Source organism: Neopelma chrysocephalum, unplaced genomic scaffold (genome assembly GCF_003984885.1).
Source record: "Neopelma chrysocephalum unplaced genomic scaffold, ASM398488v2 Primary Assembly neopelma1_119, whole genome shotgun sequence".
Taxonomy (NCBI): domain Eukaryota; kingdom Metazoa; phylum Chordata; class Aves; order Passeriformes; family Pipridae; genus Neopelma; species Neopelma chrysocephalum.
Genome location: NW_020897781.1, coordinates 1,304,664 through 1,320,480, shown reverse-complemented (window position 1 = coordinate 1,320,480; position 15,817 = coordinate 1,304,664). Strand labels below are relative to the sequence as shown.

The 15,817-nt window shown below is 53.9% G+C and overlaps 1 protein-coding gene across 4 annotated transcripts in view; it reads left to right on the top strand.

Annotated features, from left to right (window-relative positions):
* Positions 1 to 653: 653 nt before the first annotated feature.
* ZNF512B (zinc finger protein 512B) overlaps positions 654 to 15,817 on the top strand; it is a 29,349-nt gene continuing 14,185 nt past the window's right edge. Inside the window, exons 1-11 of one of the 4 annotated variants that reach the window (XM_027697297.1) lie at positions 654 to 4,047; positions 5,070 to 5,149; positions 5,906 to 6,034; positions 6,385 to 6,557; positions 6,722 to 6,975; positions 7,708 to 7,785; positions 9,364 to 9,498; positions 10,704 to 10,828; positions 13,230 to 13,322; positions 14,172 to 14,270; positions 14,998 to 15,288. In XM_027697297.1, coding sequence (XP_027553098.1) covers positions 3,927 to 4,047; positions 5,070 to 5,149; positions 5,906 to 6,034; positions 6,385 to 6,557; positions 6,722 to 6,975; positions 7,708 to 7,785; positions 9,364 to 9,498; positions 10,704 to 10,828; positions 13,230 to 13,322; positions 14,172 to 14,270; positions 14,998 to 15,288 — 1,578 coding nt within the window. In that variant the 5' untranslated portion in view covers positions 654 to 3,926. The remainder of the gene's footprint in view (positions 4,048 to 5,069; positions 5,150 to 5,905; positions 6,035 to 6,384; positions 6,558 to 6,721; positions 6,976 to 7,707; positions 7,786 to 9,363; positions 9,499 to 10,703; positions 10,829 to 13,229; positions 13,323 to 14,171; positions 14,271 to 14,997; positions 15,289 to 15,817) is intronic. The other 3 variants (XM_027697300.1, XM_027697301.1, XM_027697299.1) reach the window with 3 other exon arrangements.

Genomic DNA, 15,817 nt, shown 5'->3' with positions numbered 1-15,817 from the left:
CGCCATTTTGCCGCTCGCTCTTCCCCTCCCGGAGCGCGGCCCGGCCGGGCCCGGCCCTCCCGTCCCTCTCCGTGTCGGCCCCGCCGGGCCCGGCCCGCGGGGGAGCCCCGGCCGCCTCCCGGGGATGGGGCGCGGGCCCGGGGGGTGACAGGCCCGGGCAGTCGTGACAGCGGGGAGGGGCTGTGAGGGGACGCGGGTGGCACGGCCGGGGCGGGAGGTGACAGGACAGAGGTCCCCGCGCCCCGGAGGTGACAGCGGCACCGGGCAGAGCTCCCCGTGCCTCGGAGGTGACAGCAGCGCCGGGCAGAGCTCCTCACGCCCACTGACCCCCGGACAGGGGACACCCCGGTCCCCCCAGGCACGGCGAAGGTTCATTGTCTGCCAGGCACGTGCGGGTTCTTTTCCCTTCGTGTCAGTGCCCGGGGACGCAGAGGAGACGGATGGGATAACGTGCCTCGAACAGAAACTTTATACGCTCAAAAAGCCTCGTCTGCGCCTGGTCGCAGCCATGTGCGGCAGGAGTGGCGGCTGCGGGTGAGGCGATTCCCTTCTGGAGAGCCTCGGGGTGTCCGTCGGTGTGGGTGATGGGGATGGGATGCACCGTGTCCCTCCGGAGCTGCCCGGCCGTCAGCCGTGCCCAGGGAGGCAGCGGCTCGCAGGGCTTCACCTGCCACGTGCTTCCCTCCCGGGGAAACCTCCAGCAAGGGTGATTCCGCTCCCTCCCTAGGAAGCCTCTCCCACCGCTTCCTTGTCTTTGTTCCCTGGAAGTTTTTCCCAGCGACTCCAGTTCTGCCTGGAGTTCATGGGAGAGATCACAGCTCCTCTGACAGCAACAGGAATGGCAGTGCCCTTTGGCATCCGTTGCCTGCGCTGGCCTCATTGCATCTCTGCTGGCACATGGCTTGTGCCGGGGCAGCAGCTCCCTTGTCTGCACTGGAGCTGTTGGTAAATTATTGATAATAAGTGGAGTGGACCGATGGGTGACCAGGTGGTTGGTGCATGGCACGGTGCCTCTGTGGGGATGGGACTGGGGCGGGAGTCCCGGCAGGAGAACTTGCGGTCAGGACTCGTGGGTGACGTTCCCCCTGGCAGCCATAAGGATGTCGTGGGACTGTGAGAGGATCACAGCCATCCCTGGCTGCGTGCATGCTCCTGTGGGCCTGATCCAAAGGCAGGCATTTCTACATGGAATTATTTCCGCTTTCCTGCTTTATACCCAATTTTCAGGCTGTGCCCAGCCCTCAAAGCCTGACAGCTCTGCAGGAGGGATTTGTCACAGTAGGAAAAAGCCTGTTGGGACTGCCACTGGCTGGGATGTGGCTGTCCCTTCTCACATCCCACAGAGAAGCTTATGGCTGTGCCGGCCAGGCTGGGCTGCTGGTGGCTTTGGAACAGTGCCTTTGGTTCCCAGACTTCACTCCCCCTTCCCACAGCCATGGGTTTCCTCCTCACCCTTGCTCCCAGCAGTGTCAACTTGACCTCTACTCATCCTGCGCTGGCTTCTGTGTTGACAGAGGGTTTTTTATGTGGAACTGGATTGGGATGCTTCAAAAATATTGCCACAAACTTCTAAAAAGTTACCTAAAAAGAGCTGGAGGCTTCGTAAGATGCTACCAGTCCCAGTCTTCCCGCACCATATCCCAGCCCTGCTAATGGCTAGGATGTGCCAATACCTTCTCTTCCCATTACCAGCAAAAGGGTTCTCACTTTTGGTGAGAAAAACCTTAAGGAAAGCATGGAAGGGCATCGGCTGTTGGCCATTTCACTGTGTATTACTCAAAAATGAGTGAGAAGTTTGGATATTACAAAAAAAAACCACAATGGCTTTTGCTGATTTTTGCTCTCTTACTCTGGGACAATTCCTCTGTGATCCCTGGGGTTGTATCGGTGGCCGGGCAGCAGAGTTTGGCTCTTGCTAAATGGTTTATAGGATTTTTATTTTTCATTTAATCAAAAACAAGAAGGGGAAAAAATCAAAGAAGTATTTGGTGTGGAAAAACAAAATATTCAGAACCCCTTAAGCTGGGCAGAGAGGGTCTCTTTGAGGGGATGGATGTTTTAAGGGGAATGAGAAGTGTCCAGCTGCTGGAGCCGGGCTGAGCTGGGCACTTTGGACGTTTTGGGAAGGGAGTGTTGGTGTGATGCTCAGTGGTGTGTGGTGCCACGGGGTGTTTGGGGTGCAGGAGGTGGGCCATCAGCAGGGTCTGCCCTGCCCGTCACATCTTGCACATCACCTTGAGCTGCCCAGCAAGGTGGGCACGGAGGTTTTGTGCTCCGTCACCCACTGCATTTTGGCACTAGGATAAAGGTGTCCCTGGATGCATAAAGGTGTCAGCTCTGCAGGTTTCCCCTCGGTTTTCACCTGTTTTGAGCACAGAGATCTTGTCTTCAGCTTTCAGTTCTCTGGTCTTTTGTGAGTCTCTTTTTTTCCCCTTTTTTCTTTGAGCAACTTGATAAAGGATTGCTCAGAGGTGCCAGGAGGCAGCATGGGAAGGAAGGGGACTGACACATTTATCCCTGGAGAACTGGGAACAATAGCAGTGTCCACATTAGTAGGAGTGGAGCAAGGATTTGGGAAGGGGCTGCAGGGAACCCTCTCTTTGCCTGCTCCAGGAATGAGCCGCTGGCACTCAGGCTGCAGCTCCTTCCCAGCTCTCCCACTGAAAGAGCCCAAATTAGCTGAATCAACGATGCCCATGTTCAGCACCAAATGCCACAGAACCTGTTGCCAAGGCTGGAATTTCTCACTTGATCGGATTAACCTTTGTGTCCATGCAACCAACCACATACGTGTCACCAGCTGAGCTTTTGCCAGTTCTTCTCAGAGCATGTGGGATGCATGCGATTGTGCAGTCCCTGATCCCACACAGAAAGTCCCTGGGGGCACCTCAGAAAGAGCTGCTGGACCCTCATGTCCCACTTGTTGGTGGCATGGCTGGCAACCTGGCTATGCAGGAGGTGCTCCGCTATTCCTCTGGGCATGAGAACAGGTGGAATGAGTCTGGATGCTCTGGGAATCAACTCTGTTGAGTTAAATGACGCTGAACATGATCTTGTGGGAGGAACTGGGAGTGACGACTCAAATCCATGTTTTGAAAAAGCCTGTGGGTGAGCGTCTCAGCATCACGTCCCAGCCAGGGTATCAAGGCTGCAGTGGTCTGGGCAATCGCTTCCCAAGGAGCTGATGCTCTCATTGTGAAGGTGTGAAGGACTTTTTTCCCCCAAATCCTTATGTGGCGTCTCCCAGTGCAGCCCCCATCCTCTGACATGTCTTTGCTTGTGCTGTTGGGAAGGGAAGAAAGAACTTGAAGCCAGAGACAAAGGCAGTCATTCCATGGGCTTCTTCCTGGCACCACCAAACGGAGGGGTGTCTTGCTGCTGCTTCCTTCAGGAGCGAGAGTGGGCCTTCTGCGATAATTCCTGATGTTCATTATTTATAGAGAAGCGAAATTGAATTATTAATACAGAAAATTCAGATAACATTAACAATTCTCCGTTTATAACGGTTTCCCATTAATAAGGAAAATTGGAAATTTATCACTACATCTGTTCATTAAAACTCACTATTTTTTTTTTTGCTTTTGGTGTCTTAAATGAAAGCAGAGAAATAAACGAAGAGGGAAAGCCATTTATTCACTACTTCTCTGGGCAAAGTCAGCCCATAATTTTTAATAAAGTCTTTGCTGTTGTACGTGGAGGGGAAGCCAGGCTGTAATGAAAGCAGCTTTCCAGCCATGTCTGTGGCGTTCCTTGACCGTAGAACAAATACTCAGAAGCACGTCCCGTTTCTTCTCTTTGTGGGAATCTTCAAACTGCGTGATAGTTTGCTTGTTTCCCTCCCTCCCCAGCAGCTCTCCTTGCTTTCACCATGTGTTGTTCCCGGCTCCGAGGAGTGAATTTTAACGCCTCCCCTGCTTCTTTCAGAGATGGCGGATTCCTATACCTGCAAAGGTGGAAGGAAAACTGCAGCCTCTAACAAACCTGCTGCCAGCAAAGAAAGCAGGACGGAGACAAGGATAAACCCACCGGCAGAGCTGCCCAAGCTGGGTAAGGAACTGGTTTGTGCTTTCTATGGAGGCAGATGGGGCGGAGGGGATGAACCCAGTGGCAGGGGTTGGGGAGTGGCTGCCAAAACAAGGGGGTGTGGGTGCACTGGGTCTTGGGGTGTCTCTGTTTCTCACTTTGACCCACCAGCAAGAGCTGTGCTGGCCAAAAAAGCCCCAGACCCTGGGATCTGCAGGGAGCTGGTCCTTGGGAGCGGGAGGGGAGGAATGGAGGTGGTCTCTCCCTTTGGAGAGGCGTGTGTCTGGCTTAACGAGATGGGTGTCTCGCCGCCTATTTATCGTGTTGGTAGCTAAGTGTTACATCAAAGGATGGAAAGGCTTAAATGAGTTCAGACCATCTGCTGCCTCCTGTGTCGCGGCCCCCGGGATGGAGGCTTGCGAGCGTACGAGCCCCGGGGGACCCTCACGCTGAGGGCTGTCATGCTGATGGATGGCTGATTTCTCTATCCAGGAATCTCCAGGCTCAAGGAGATTTTTTTTCTTCTGTCCATTTATTCTGGGCAGATCCCCTCTGCAAGAGGCTCTCACTGCCTTTACCTTGCTAACAGCAGCCCCAGACACCGAGGGGTGCCTGCACCGCAGGAGAGGGTTGGACCCCAGCGATGTATCTCGGACCAGGCTCCCAAAATCAGTGGCCTTGTGGGGAAACGCATGTCCCCTAAATGTTTCCCAGATGCCACTCTTACCTTGAGGGGATTGAAGCCGTAATTACTAGCAGAGGAGGATAATTTATTGCTAAGGGGAATGAACTCCAGCTGTCCGCAGCAAGAACACGCCTGTGTTCAGGAGAGCGTTTTTCCCTGCGCCACATCTTATCAGCACTTCAGTCGCAGAGGAGCTGGCCTTGCCTTCCAGAGGGGAATCTCCATCCTTGCCAGGGCAGGGAGTGGCAGCCCAGAGCTGAGGGAGCCGGGCGGGCAGTGGGAGGCTGGGGCTGGGCACCAGGATTGCCAGGACAGCAGCTCCTCCAGCACAGCTGGTGATGTGTGCTCCGTCTGCTTGCAGAAAATGCGACCAGTGACAAAACTGAAGGCAGGAAGAAAGGACGACCCAAGGCCGAGAATCAGGCACTGAAAGACATCCCTGTAAGACCCCTCCCCACCCCAGTGCCCTCCCTGCTTCACTCCCTCTGACTTGCCCTGCACCGCATGCTCCAGCCAGCCCCACTCTGGGGTTGAACCTGCCTTCCTGGTGGTTTAATCTTCAGAGCAGCCTTGTCTTGGGCTGAGCGAGATCTTGGCCCCTCAACCCCTCCATGCAGGCATCCTCCAAAATGCTGGTTAGGGAATCGTACTTCCCTCCAGCCTCACCTTCCCAGGGCCATGCCCAGATGAGCCACATCCTCTCAGCCATGTCAGATTTGGCTAATGATCCAACAGCAATGGCAAAGGGGTGATTTATTCCCTGCAGGGTTGTGCAGTTTAATTCCTGCCCGTTAGCATGGACAACACAGAGCAGTTTGTCATGAGAGCACGGGCATGGGGTGATTTACGGACTAGATGAAATGTGGGGTGATTAAATCACCCGGGCGACTTCAGGCCTGATTTATTCCCCAGCCTGGCAGGGAGTGTGTGTGTGCTCTGGGAGGCACAGCAAGGTAAATCCCTGGGAGGAATCATTAGCCTGTAGAGCCTGCAGCATCTATCCCAGCACCTCTCACTGGGAGCATCACTGCACTGAAACACACCTCTGGGTCCACTTTGTGGCTGTGTTGTGGGAAGGGATTGGACGTGAATGGTCAGTGGTCCCGTGTGCCCTCCAGGCCCCCCTGGGATACACTGGTACACAGCCGGGCACAGGGTGCTCTGAACTCAGCTGTCTCTTGTCTCTCCTGTTCCCAGCTCCCCCTGATGAATCAGTGGAAGGATGAATTCAAAGCCCACTCCAGGGTGAAATGTCCCAATTCAGGCTGCTGGCTGGAGTTCCCCAGCATTTATGGCTTGAAGTACCACTATCAGCGCTGCCAAGGGGTAAGGAGACCGGAGAACTGCCTGTCCTTTCCAGTGGCCAGCTCTTCCATTACCATCTGCAGGCCAAAGCCACTCTCAGGCCTTAAAACCCAGGAGAAACATGAGGTTAAAATGGGGAAGTGGGGAGGGCAGAGGTGGGCCAGGAGCAGTTCGTGAGGTATGTACAAGAGGGACTGGGGTCCCTGCAGCTCAGCGTGAGGTCTGGCCCAGGGGGACTGTGGACCCTTCATAACTGTTTGGAGGGGCAGAAAGGTATTACACAGGGTTTGTGTTTGTGCCCATGCCAGAAAAAGCCTGTCTCTTTTATGGTCTAACACCCGTGCTCACCTGCCTCTCCTTGCTCTGCGCAGGGTGCGATCTCGGAGAAGCTGACGTACTCATGCTCGTACTGTGAAGCTGCCTTCACCTCCAAAACCCAGCTGGAAAAGCATCGGCTCTGGAATCACTTGGACCGGCCAGTGCCAACCAGCAAAGCAGAAAACAAAGTGCCCAAGGCCATTGGGAAGAGCAGTGGAAAGAAAAGGTGCCAGGCTGTGGCTGGGCTGCATGGCAGTGGCATAGGGATGGCTGGGAGAAGGGGAATGTGCCTGCCTCCGTTCCTATTATGTGGGCTGGTGAGGGGGGAGAGGTGTCAAGACACTTGTCTAACAACCCCTCTTTAAACAAGCCCTCTGTGCTTTGCCCTAGAGCTGCTGAGAGTTCAGCTTGCCCCACCATCCATCCCAAACAGCCAAAGACGGAAAAAGCTGTGGCCCAGGAGCACACGGAGAATGGCGAGTGCCTGGCGGAGAGCCGGGAGAGCAAGGAGTTCCAGATCGCCGCGGCCGAGGCGATGGCGGCCGCCACCCCCACGGCCAAGTCCTCGAGCGGGAAGGACGCCGGGCAGCAGCGGGGCAGCCAGGCCTCGCTGCAGGAGGAAGACCCTGAGAGGATGAAGCACAGTAAGATTAGAGCCCGGGGCTACGCTGGCTCAGGAGCCCAAAGAAGTGTCCCACAGGAAGGGGCTCTGCTCCTGCCAATGCTGCTGCAAGTGTCTCTCTGAATCCAAGAGAGATCCAAGTCTTGATTTAACATCCTGATAGTTTCCCCCCACCTCTGCCCCAGTTTCCTGCAGCTTTACTGGGAGTTGAAACCTGGTTGTAGCTGTGGTAGAGATTATTCCTATAGGACCTGTAAGACTGGAAATGGATCGGATTCCTGGCTGCCATGTCAACCTGTCTGTCCTCACTGAGTGTGGCAGGTTAAAGCAGGATGGTTCTGGTAAACCCATTTTCCTTGAAGGGTTGGAACAGGGTGAGGAAGCTCACTCTGTACATGGCCACTGCAGAGCTGGCAGACAGGGCCATGATTGTCCCCATCACGTCATGGGGTTCCAGTGCTTGCAGCACCAAAGCAAACCACCACAGCCACTGTGGCTGCTGAGGTGTGGAAACTGTGTGGCTTTCAGCACTAGACAGAGCCACCACTTCCACTCATTGAACTAACCCTAAATAACACATTTATCCTGGTTTTGGGGGGTGGGAAGCAGCAACCTGTTGGTGTTTGGTGGGTGAGTGCTTCATCCTGATCCACTCCTGACACAGAGTGTGTGCTCACTCCATGCCCCAGGACTGATGAATCCCCCTGGCAGTACAGTTATTTGACCAAATCTCTCTCTCTGCTTCTCTCTTTTGAGTCAGGAAGGAAACAGAAAACTCCTAAGAAGTTTACGGGGGAGCAGCCGTCCATCTCGGGGACATTTGGACTGAAAGGTAATACAGGGACAACTCTGGTCAGCTGTAGGGTTGTACCTTCTCCCTGGGGCATTGCAGGGAAACCCCTTCTTCAAGAACCCTCCCTGTGGTGGAGCCAGATGGAGCCCAAGGATATCACACTGGGAGAGCTGCTGCTTTCTACCATAAGAGTGTCATAAAGAGAGTGAAAGGCAGCAGCAGAGCTGGGACTGATAACAACCCTGTCTGCTCTGTTCTGGAGCCTGGCGCTGGGAAATGAGGCAAGAGAGAGGAAAGGATCCAGGAGTGTTCAGCTGTAACGCAAGAGTAACAAGCTGCTGACACAAGCGAGATATGAGAAACATCGTTTCATCATGAGCCCACCATCCTGGGATGTCGCAGTGTTTCCAGTGGCATCGGGAAGGATTTCTGCTGCGCAGAAAGGCTGGTGACGCACCCACCCCTCAGACACCATCCCCACTGCTGGTCGCCCACATTGAAGGGAATGAATCCAAGGGAGAAGAGACGTGTGTTGCCGGGATGTTTTCTGAGAGGGAGCTCAGGAATTGGCTGCTGCAGCCTGACAAAGCAAGAGCAAGTGGGACTGTGGTCATGCTCCAATGGGGCTGGGAAGGAGGGGGAAATCCTGGAGCATCCCTGGTACAAGAGCAACTGGATTTAGTCTGGCTATGAAATACGTTCAGTCGGGGAAATAAAAAGCGGATTTCCAGGCACTGTGGGAGGCAGCAGCACCTTCCAGTACGAGGCACTCGGGGGAGAGGCACTAATGGCTTTGAAGGAATTAAACACCGACGAGCAGGCTGGATGTGGTCTCTGTGATTTCCTTTCCCCTGGCTCCTGGGAAGTCTGGGCTTGTTTCCCTTAACTTCCCCGCAGAGGCGCTGCCATAGATTGAAACGTCTGCAGTAGGTTCCTGGAGAGCAAGGTGCCTCCATGACCTGCTGCCTCAGGTGGAGAGGGAAGATGGGGCATATGTTTGCCTATGCCTGCCCATGTGACAGTCACTCCCCAAAGACAAGGGTGCCCCAGCCCATCATGGGGTGCTGTCTCCATTCAGACCCTGGGTTTTCAGCAGGACATGACCCCTGTGGGGCAAGTGTGGATCTGACCCTGGCACTTGCCGTGTTGCCTCCAGCACCTTCTGTGGAAGCGCAAGCACAGGGCTGAACTGCACATGGATTTGGGGGGGGTGGACCCAGGGGAGTTAAACAGCTTTTCCAGTGCAGGAGCATCAGCAGGAACATCACTTTTATATCCTGAATTTGCTGTTCTAGTTCCCCCCTTCAGTTTCTTGCAAAGCACCCTATTCCCTCCTCCCTGTCCTGTCTGCCTGGCTAGAGGCCTCCTACCTCACTTTGCCATGGTGTTTCCATAATTCATAAACTGACTGGGTTGGGGGAAATGATGCTATTTATAAAACACCACAATCTGTGAGGATATTGCTTGTCATAATTATGGACCTGACCATGCAGCCTTGGCAGACCTACAGCCAGCTCAGTGTCCCGGGGTTAGAGGTAGAGATTTGTTACCTGCTAAATGCAAGTTGCTCTGAAGGTATTAAAGCAAGTACTGAAGAAGTATCCTCTTTCTCTACAGGTCTTGTCAAAGCAGAGGACAAGGCAAAAGCCCATCGAGCCAAGAAGTTGGAGGGAAACACCAGTATGGAGGAGCTGAAAAAGAAATCTCCAGGAGTTGCTGTGAAGAAGGAAACTGCTGTGCACCTACCAGCAGGTGAGGCTGGAGGGTGCAAAGCACAGGCAGCAGCTTTGTGTGCAGCTTAGCTGCTTTCCATGTGATCTGCTCAGTCCCCACCTTCACCTGCAGCTCATGGTCCCTGCACCCCTCCTGGCCCAGCAAATTGTTTGCTGGGCCGTTTTCTAGCAGGTTTGCCAGGAGAAGCAGCACAAAATCAGAAGTAGGAGCACACTTTTGAAGTGCAGCACAGATGTGGGAACGGTCACTGCTCCTAAAACGTTAATGCAGGCACAGTTTACATCCTGAGGGGCACCTTACCTTCACTTCGCTGCCAGGTCAGCGCGATGGAAGTGCTGGGAGTTGAGAGCCAAGTTCCAGCTGGCTGCACTGTGACCACAGTTTGGGTCAGCATGTGGGATGATGGCATTTTTCTAACATCATCCCCATGAATGACACCAGTGCATAACTCTAGGAATGATTACACCTTCTCCGAGATGCAGCCTACATCCCAGGCACAGGTTGCTTGCTTTCCCTGGGAGCTCTGACAGCAGGAGGAACGCAGGATGTGCAAGATAAACACAGCTGCAGTGCCTTACACTGCTTTCAAATTCAAATAAACGACTCTCTGATCTCACAGCCATGCAAGAGCATCCAAATAAACAGACTTGGCGGATTTTATTCAGCCCAGGCTTCCCTTGCTGGAAGCTCAGCGCTGTTCTGCTGAGAACGCGACGTGAACTCTGGACCTGGGAGCAGGTTTTGGCCTCATGAATCTCTTATTTTAAGCTTTTTTTAAGCTGTCCACGGTCATTCAAATAAACAGATGCCTGGAAGCCAGCAGTCCCCTAGCTACCTCCGTGTCTACCGGGAAGGGGATTGCCAGGGAAGTTTTCCAGGCACACGTCCGGATGGAGCCGAGACGCTCACCTTTGTTTCGCTCCCGCTAATTGTTTCATTTGGCAAGGGGAAGTTATTGCAAGCAGGGCAAGATCAGGTGGCCAGAGGCATTATCCTTTTTTAACTCCCAGTGTGCAGGATACCAGCAGGGTTGGAAAGGTGAACCTCTTTTTCCCAGGTCAGCAGGTCTGGTAACTCCATGTGAAGTCACCCAGCGACCCAGTTTGCTCAGGCAGCTGCAGGAGTGTGGGGCAGGGAGAGCTTTTCAGCTTACCAAATCAAGGCTTTAGACAGGGCAGTCCTCTGCCCAGCCAGTGTTACACCTCTCTCCTCTCCCTTTCCAGCAAACCCAGAGGACCAGTGGCAGCGGGAGATCAGCGAGAAGGGGGAAGTCTCCTGCCCAACCTGCAGTGTTATAACCAGGAAAACTATTGTGGGGCTCAAAAAGCACATGGATGTCTGCCAGAAAGTAAGGCCTTGCTTTATTCAATCAAACACATGGATTTTGGAGAGGAACGGATGTGTACATGTGCCACTCATAAATGTGCATTGCTTCTCCTAAAACCAGTTCAGGGCTGTGTTTGATAGAACACTTGCTGGTCAAGTTCGGATTGCTGGCTGCCTTGCATCAATTCAGAGGGATTTGGACACTGATTCTCAGCAATCCTGAATCCCTCTGTAGTCTGGGCCCCTGGCCCCAGTGTCTCTAGCAGAGTTAGGTATTTCTAGTAGCTAAACAAATAGTTTTAAGGCTGGAGGGATTGTTGGGATTGTCTCTAATCTGGCCTCCTCCAGAGCTCTGGCTGTGGGGTTTCACTGTGTGCTGTGCAGGCCAGATAAACTGTGGTTGCACGAGAGCACGTCTTGGGGAGACTCCGAGCCTGGATGTGCTCAGGCAGGCTGTCAGGATGCAGGAGTTCAGTAATGATACAGTGAAAAATTGTCTCTCTGCCACACCACCATCCATCAGAGCGCAGGATTACGTCTTCATCCGTCACCTGGTGCGGTGCAGAACCGTCGCCACAGAAAGCCAACGTGGGATCGATGCCTCCTGCTTTGAAAATATGTGGCTGGGCTTTGATTCCACATTCATTTTCTGTAAATGCTTCCCCAGCCTTTGCTTCGCTATTTATATAGCAGTGGGAGGCTGCTCTCCCTTTCAAACCCTGCACTAGAGCGATGCTGGGCAGGATCCTGCCTGTTCTGATATGCTCCTGGCCTCAGCAGAGTGGGGATCTTGACTGTCACTGGTCACATCTCCTGCCCTGTGGAGCATCTCCCAAGCCAAGTTGGCTCCATGTGGGATGCATGGCTGGATGACCTGCCGAGCACAGCTCTGCTGGAGCAGTCAGTGGTGTCTTCCCCGCAAATAGACCAGCGGGTGTTCAGCCAAGGAATCGGGGCTCCAGCCCTTGGAGGGAGTGTTCTGTCACCCTCCTGGGAGGGACAGTCCTTGCCGGGGCTGGCTGTGCTGCTCAGGCAGCTGGGATGCTCTCAGAATCCCAGCCCAGGCAGGACAGTCCCCAAGCTTCAGGTGTGTAACCACAGGTCCAGCTTGGAGCATTCCATCCCTGAAATGAACCTGTGGCATGTCCTTAGTGAGGCCACACTGCCACAGGCACATGTGATCCCCATCAGAAGCCACCCTGGAGTGCAGGCACCCTCTGGGCTTGCTCTCTGCTTTAATGACTGGTAATGGGACAAGGATGTGCAGGATCCCAAAACTCTTATAAAAAATGAAAATTGGTTTCTCCATTTGTTGCTTGTCACCAAGCAGTGTCCACCTGTTTCCTTTGGTTTTGGAAAGGAAATAACGGATGGGGATGGTTGCAACATGCTTGGGCCTGAAGGAAACAAGGGCAGGTGTATTCTCCTGGTGTCCTAGGTGGGAGGGCTTGTTGGAACGTGGACATGGCACGTGCTAAATTGTTGACCAGAGGAGTAAACCCCAAATTGACTGTCATTGGCATCTGTTGGGTCAAGGAGCTGTTAGTGTCCACCTTGTTAGGATCAAGTGCTTGAGTCTGGAACAAGATTAACCGCTGGGAGCACAGGTACCAGTGAGTCACTCCCAGCTGGCTGCAGTGAGTTTATTCTTCATTTCCCCAGAGCTCCAGGATTAGGAGGGATTTGCAGCTCTATCTTCATTCTCTCTTCAGCTTTTAGTCCAGGCTTGATTGAAGGGGAAGTGGTGAAGGTGAAGCACCAGGCGGGAGAAGCAGGAATGCCATCCAGACACTGGCTCCCTGTCATTCACCTCCTCAGTCAGTAAATTCTGGTCCCTGCCCCAGCAAAAGTCAAGATCTGTTCATGCAGTCTGCAAGTGCCCCTTGTAGCTCAGGGTGTGCAGATAATGCATCTCCCCAGGCACTCAAGAGGCCGAGTTGGGTCAAACAGCGGAGCAGTATGAGGCAGGAAGGATTCTGCTGAGATTGTGTCCATCATTTCATGCAGCCCAGGCACCCAGAAAGTGCACTGCACACCAGCATCTGTCTTAGTTAACAGGGCTGCAGAGCACAGTCCGCTGACATATCGGTAGATCAAAGCTTCTTCTCTTTCCTAACCCTTTAACAGGAAGACCAAGACACCAGGTCCAGATGTTTCCAGCCAGTGAGGCTTTAAATCTACATCCAAAGTGAAATGTTTTCCAAAAATTGGGGCATATGGGTTTGATAACAATATGCAGGACGACAGAGAGAAAGCTTGGACCTGCAGGAAGGGATGGGGAGGCTGCATTGCCTGCTGGGTCCCACCGCTGGGTACTGCTGCAGCAACAGCCACCCACAGGGTTATTCACAGGCAGCAGCAGCCCTTGGAAGGATGAAGGGTGGGCTGTGACCTCCTTGGTGACTTGTCTTTAATTCCTTCAGCTGCAGGACGCCTTGAAGTGTCAGCACTGCAAAAAGCAGTTCAAGTCTAAAGCTGGGCTGAATTACCACACCATGGCTGAACATGTCAGCAAGGTAAGGGAGGTGGGCTGTGCTTGTCTCGTGCCTTATTTCTCTGTGCAGATGCAGAAGATGAAGCCATTGGCAGTCCTATTTCCATGATCTTTGTAAAGGAGGCATCACAGCACCATCTTTGCAGCATTTCACACACTGCTCAGCCCAGACAGCGGCCTTCCCCCTTCCCTACCAAGAAAAGCTTTCCCTTCCCTGGTAGCGAGTTAGGCTCATGTTCATCTTGATAAGTAGAGCAGAAGACTGAAAAAATAAAACAGGATTTCAGATCCCGGCATGGGGGAAGATTCGGTGAGTACGGTGAGGCGGATTTTGAGTGGCAAAGCTCTGCCTCTAAGACCGTGCCCACAAATCTGGGACTGATGGGTTCTGCCTTGCACGAATCTCAAAATCTGGTCTTTAGCTCTCCACCGTGCATGGGAGAAGCAGCCACAAAATTTATCATGAATAAAATTTTGCAGGCATCAGTTTAGATGCTGTTCTAAAAATCTGATCGTGTGCATCTCCAGGATACCAGGGCAAGGCATAACCGCATATTTACATGTCCCATGCTTACCAGTTGTGACTTGTCTTTTACCTGTGCCTTAATCTCCTGCTCTTCAGTTTGGCTGGTGAATCCTCCATGCAGGAACTGCTCCTGGGTTTCTCAGCTGACCTCTTGGGTGTAAACACAGGAAAAGCAGGAGCAGATCCAGCACATAACAGCAAAGCAGTGGGAGATCCAGCTCTCCTAAGGAGAGCTTCCCTCCAGCCCAGGGCAGCTCCTGAGAGGCAGGGGTTTACCACCCACTCCTGGCACAGAGGACATGAGTAAATGGTTGACTCTGTTGCTTGTTACTTCCTTGTTTCCAGCCTGTTCCTGTGGAAACTGCTGGACTTGGCGAACAGGAAGAGCGGGAAAGGCTGAGGAAAGTGCTAAAGCAGATGGGAAAACTGAAATGCCCCAATGAGGTACGAGAAAGATTCCTGTTTCTCGTTCTATGAGAAGGTGGAAGGAGTGAGTCCTGTGCAGAGGGGGACATGCGCTCTCCGGAGGGACATGTGCTCTCCAGGCCATCCCTTGGCACGCGCTCTACGTTTCTACCTTAGCTCAGCCATCCCAGTCCCCATCCCACTGGCTCTGTGTGCTCTGGCGACAGGCCAGCCTGGCAAGAGGGTGGGCACAGGGCAGGCTGAGGAGCACTGGAGGGCAGGTTCTGCCTCCTGAAGTCAGGAAGGGGCACAGCCGGCACTGTCCCGGGCACAGCATAAAACCAAAGCAAACCACGCTGAAAACAGTGCCGAGCTGGTTGCAGACAAGTCACGAACAGGTAAGGGGGGGTGTGTGGCAGAGGTTTGTCCCGCGGATGCTTTGCTCTCCATGCAGGCAGTGCCTCCCCAATGCCTTCCCCTCCCACTGCCCACTGTGTGTCTTGTCTGGAGAGCTCTGTCCATGTGGTGGGGGCAGGGAGTGCCAGGGGAAGGGGCTGCTTCCCCCATCCCTCCAGGGCACTGTTGAGTGTTTCTTTGGGGATTGTCAAATCCCCCATCACTCGGATGGGACAGGTTGGTGAATCTACTCTGCAGAGTGGGCTCCTCAGGGATATTCCTTCCTGGAGCAACGGCATCCCAACCTTTCGAAAATGGGCTCGTGAAGCCCCAGCCCTCCTTAACCTTTCCCTTCTCCCCATCTCCGTAGGGCTGCGTGGCCAACTTCTCCAGCCTGATGGGTTACCAGTACCACCAGAAGCGGTGTGGGAAGCAGCTCACCGAGGCCGACAAGCCTGTTTTCAGCTGTCCACACTGCAGCAAGAAGTACAAATCAAAGGCTGGCCACGACTACCATGTGCGGTCAGAACACACGGCCTCGGTGAGCCCCCCGGATGCTTCCGCAGCCCGAGGAGCTGGGCCACCTCCCCCTGGGGGGGACTGCAGAGCTGCTGCGGAGCCCGTGGGCAGGACAGAGCCGGGCAGGGCCGGGCCGGGCAAGGCAGGTGCAGACGTCGGGCTGATGTTGTTTTCTCCCTCATATCACCACACACGTGTTGTACCCTGCAGTGTTGGGGGAAACAGGCTGGAGGCCCCTCTGCCCCTGCAAAAAGGCAGGGTACTGTATTTACAGGAGCGATGCGATCGTCAGTGCTCCCTTTCCCCAGTGCCCACTGGGCTGTGCTCCAGCCCACTCTGCATCCATGCTCTGCAGGGAAAAAAAACAGAGCTCAGGCCACTCCCTCACAAGCACCGGCTGGGGTGGCAGGATCTGTCCCTGGGGAGCATCCCTTTCTGTTCTGTTGATCCCTCCTGACAGTGCATCCAACGCTAATCACTCCCTAACTCTAATAACTGGAGACATTTATACACGCGGGACACAATTGGTCTGTCTCATGGCTGGCTGCTGGGCTGAGCGGGTGGGTGCTCCCTTCGTTCCAGTGCTCTCGTGCAGAGGCGCAAAGCAGGTCTGGAAACACACAGCCCAAATCCCAGCATCCCCATCCTAGGGCCGGAGAGCTCACCTGTTC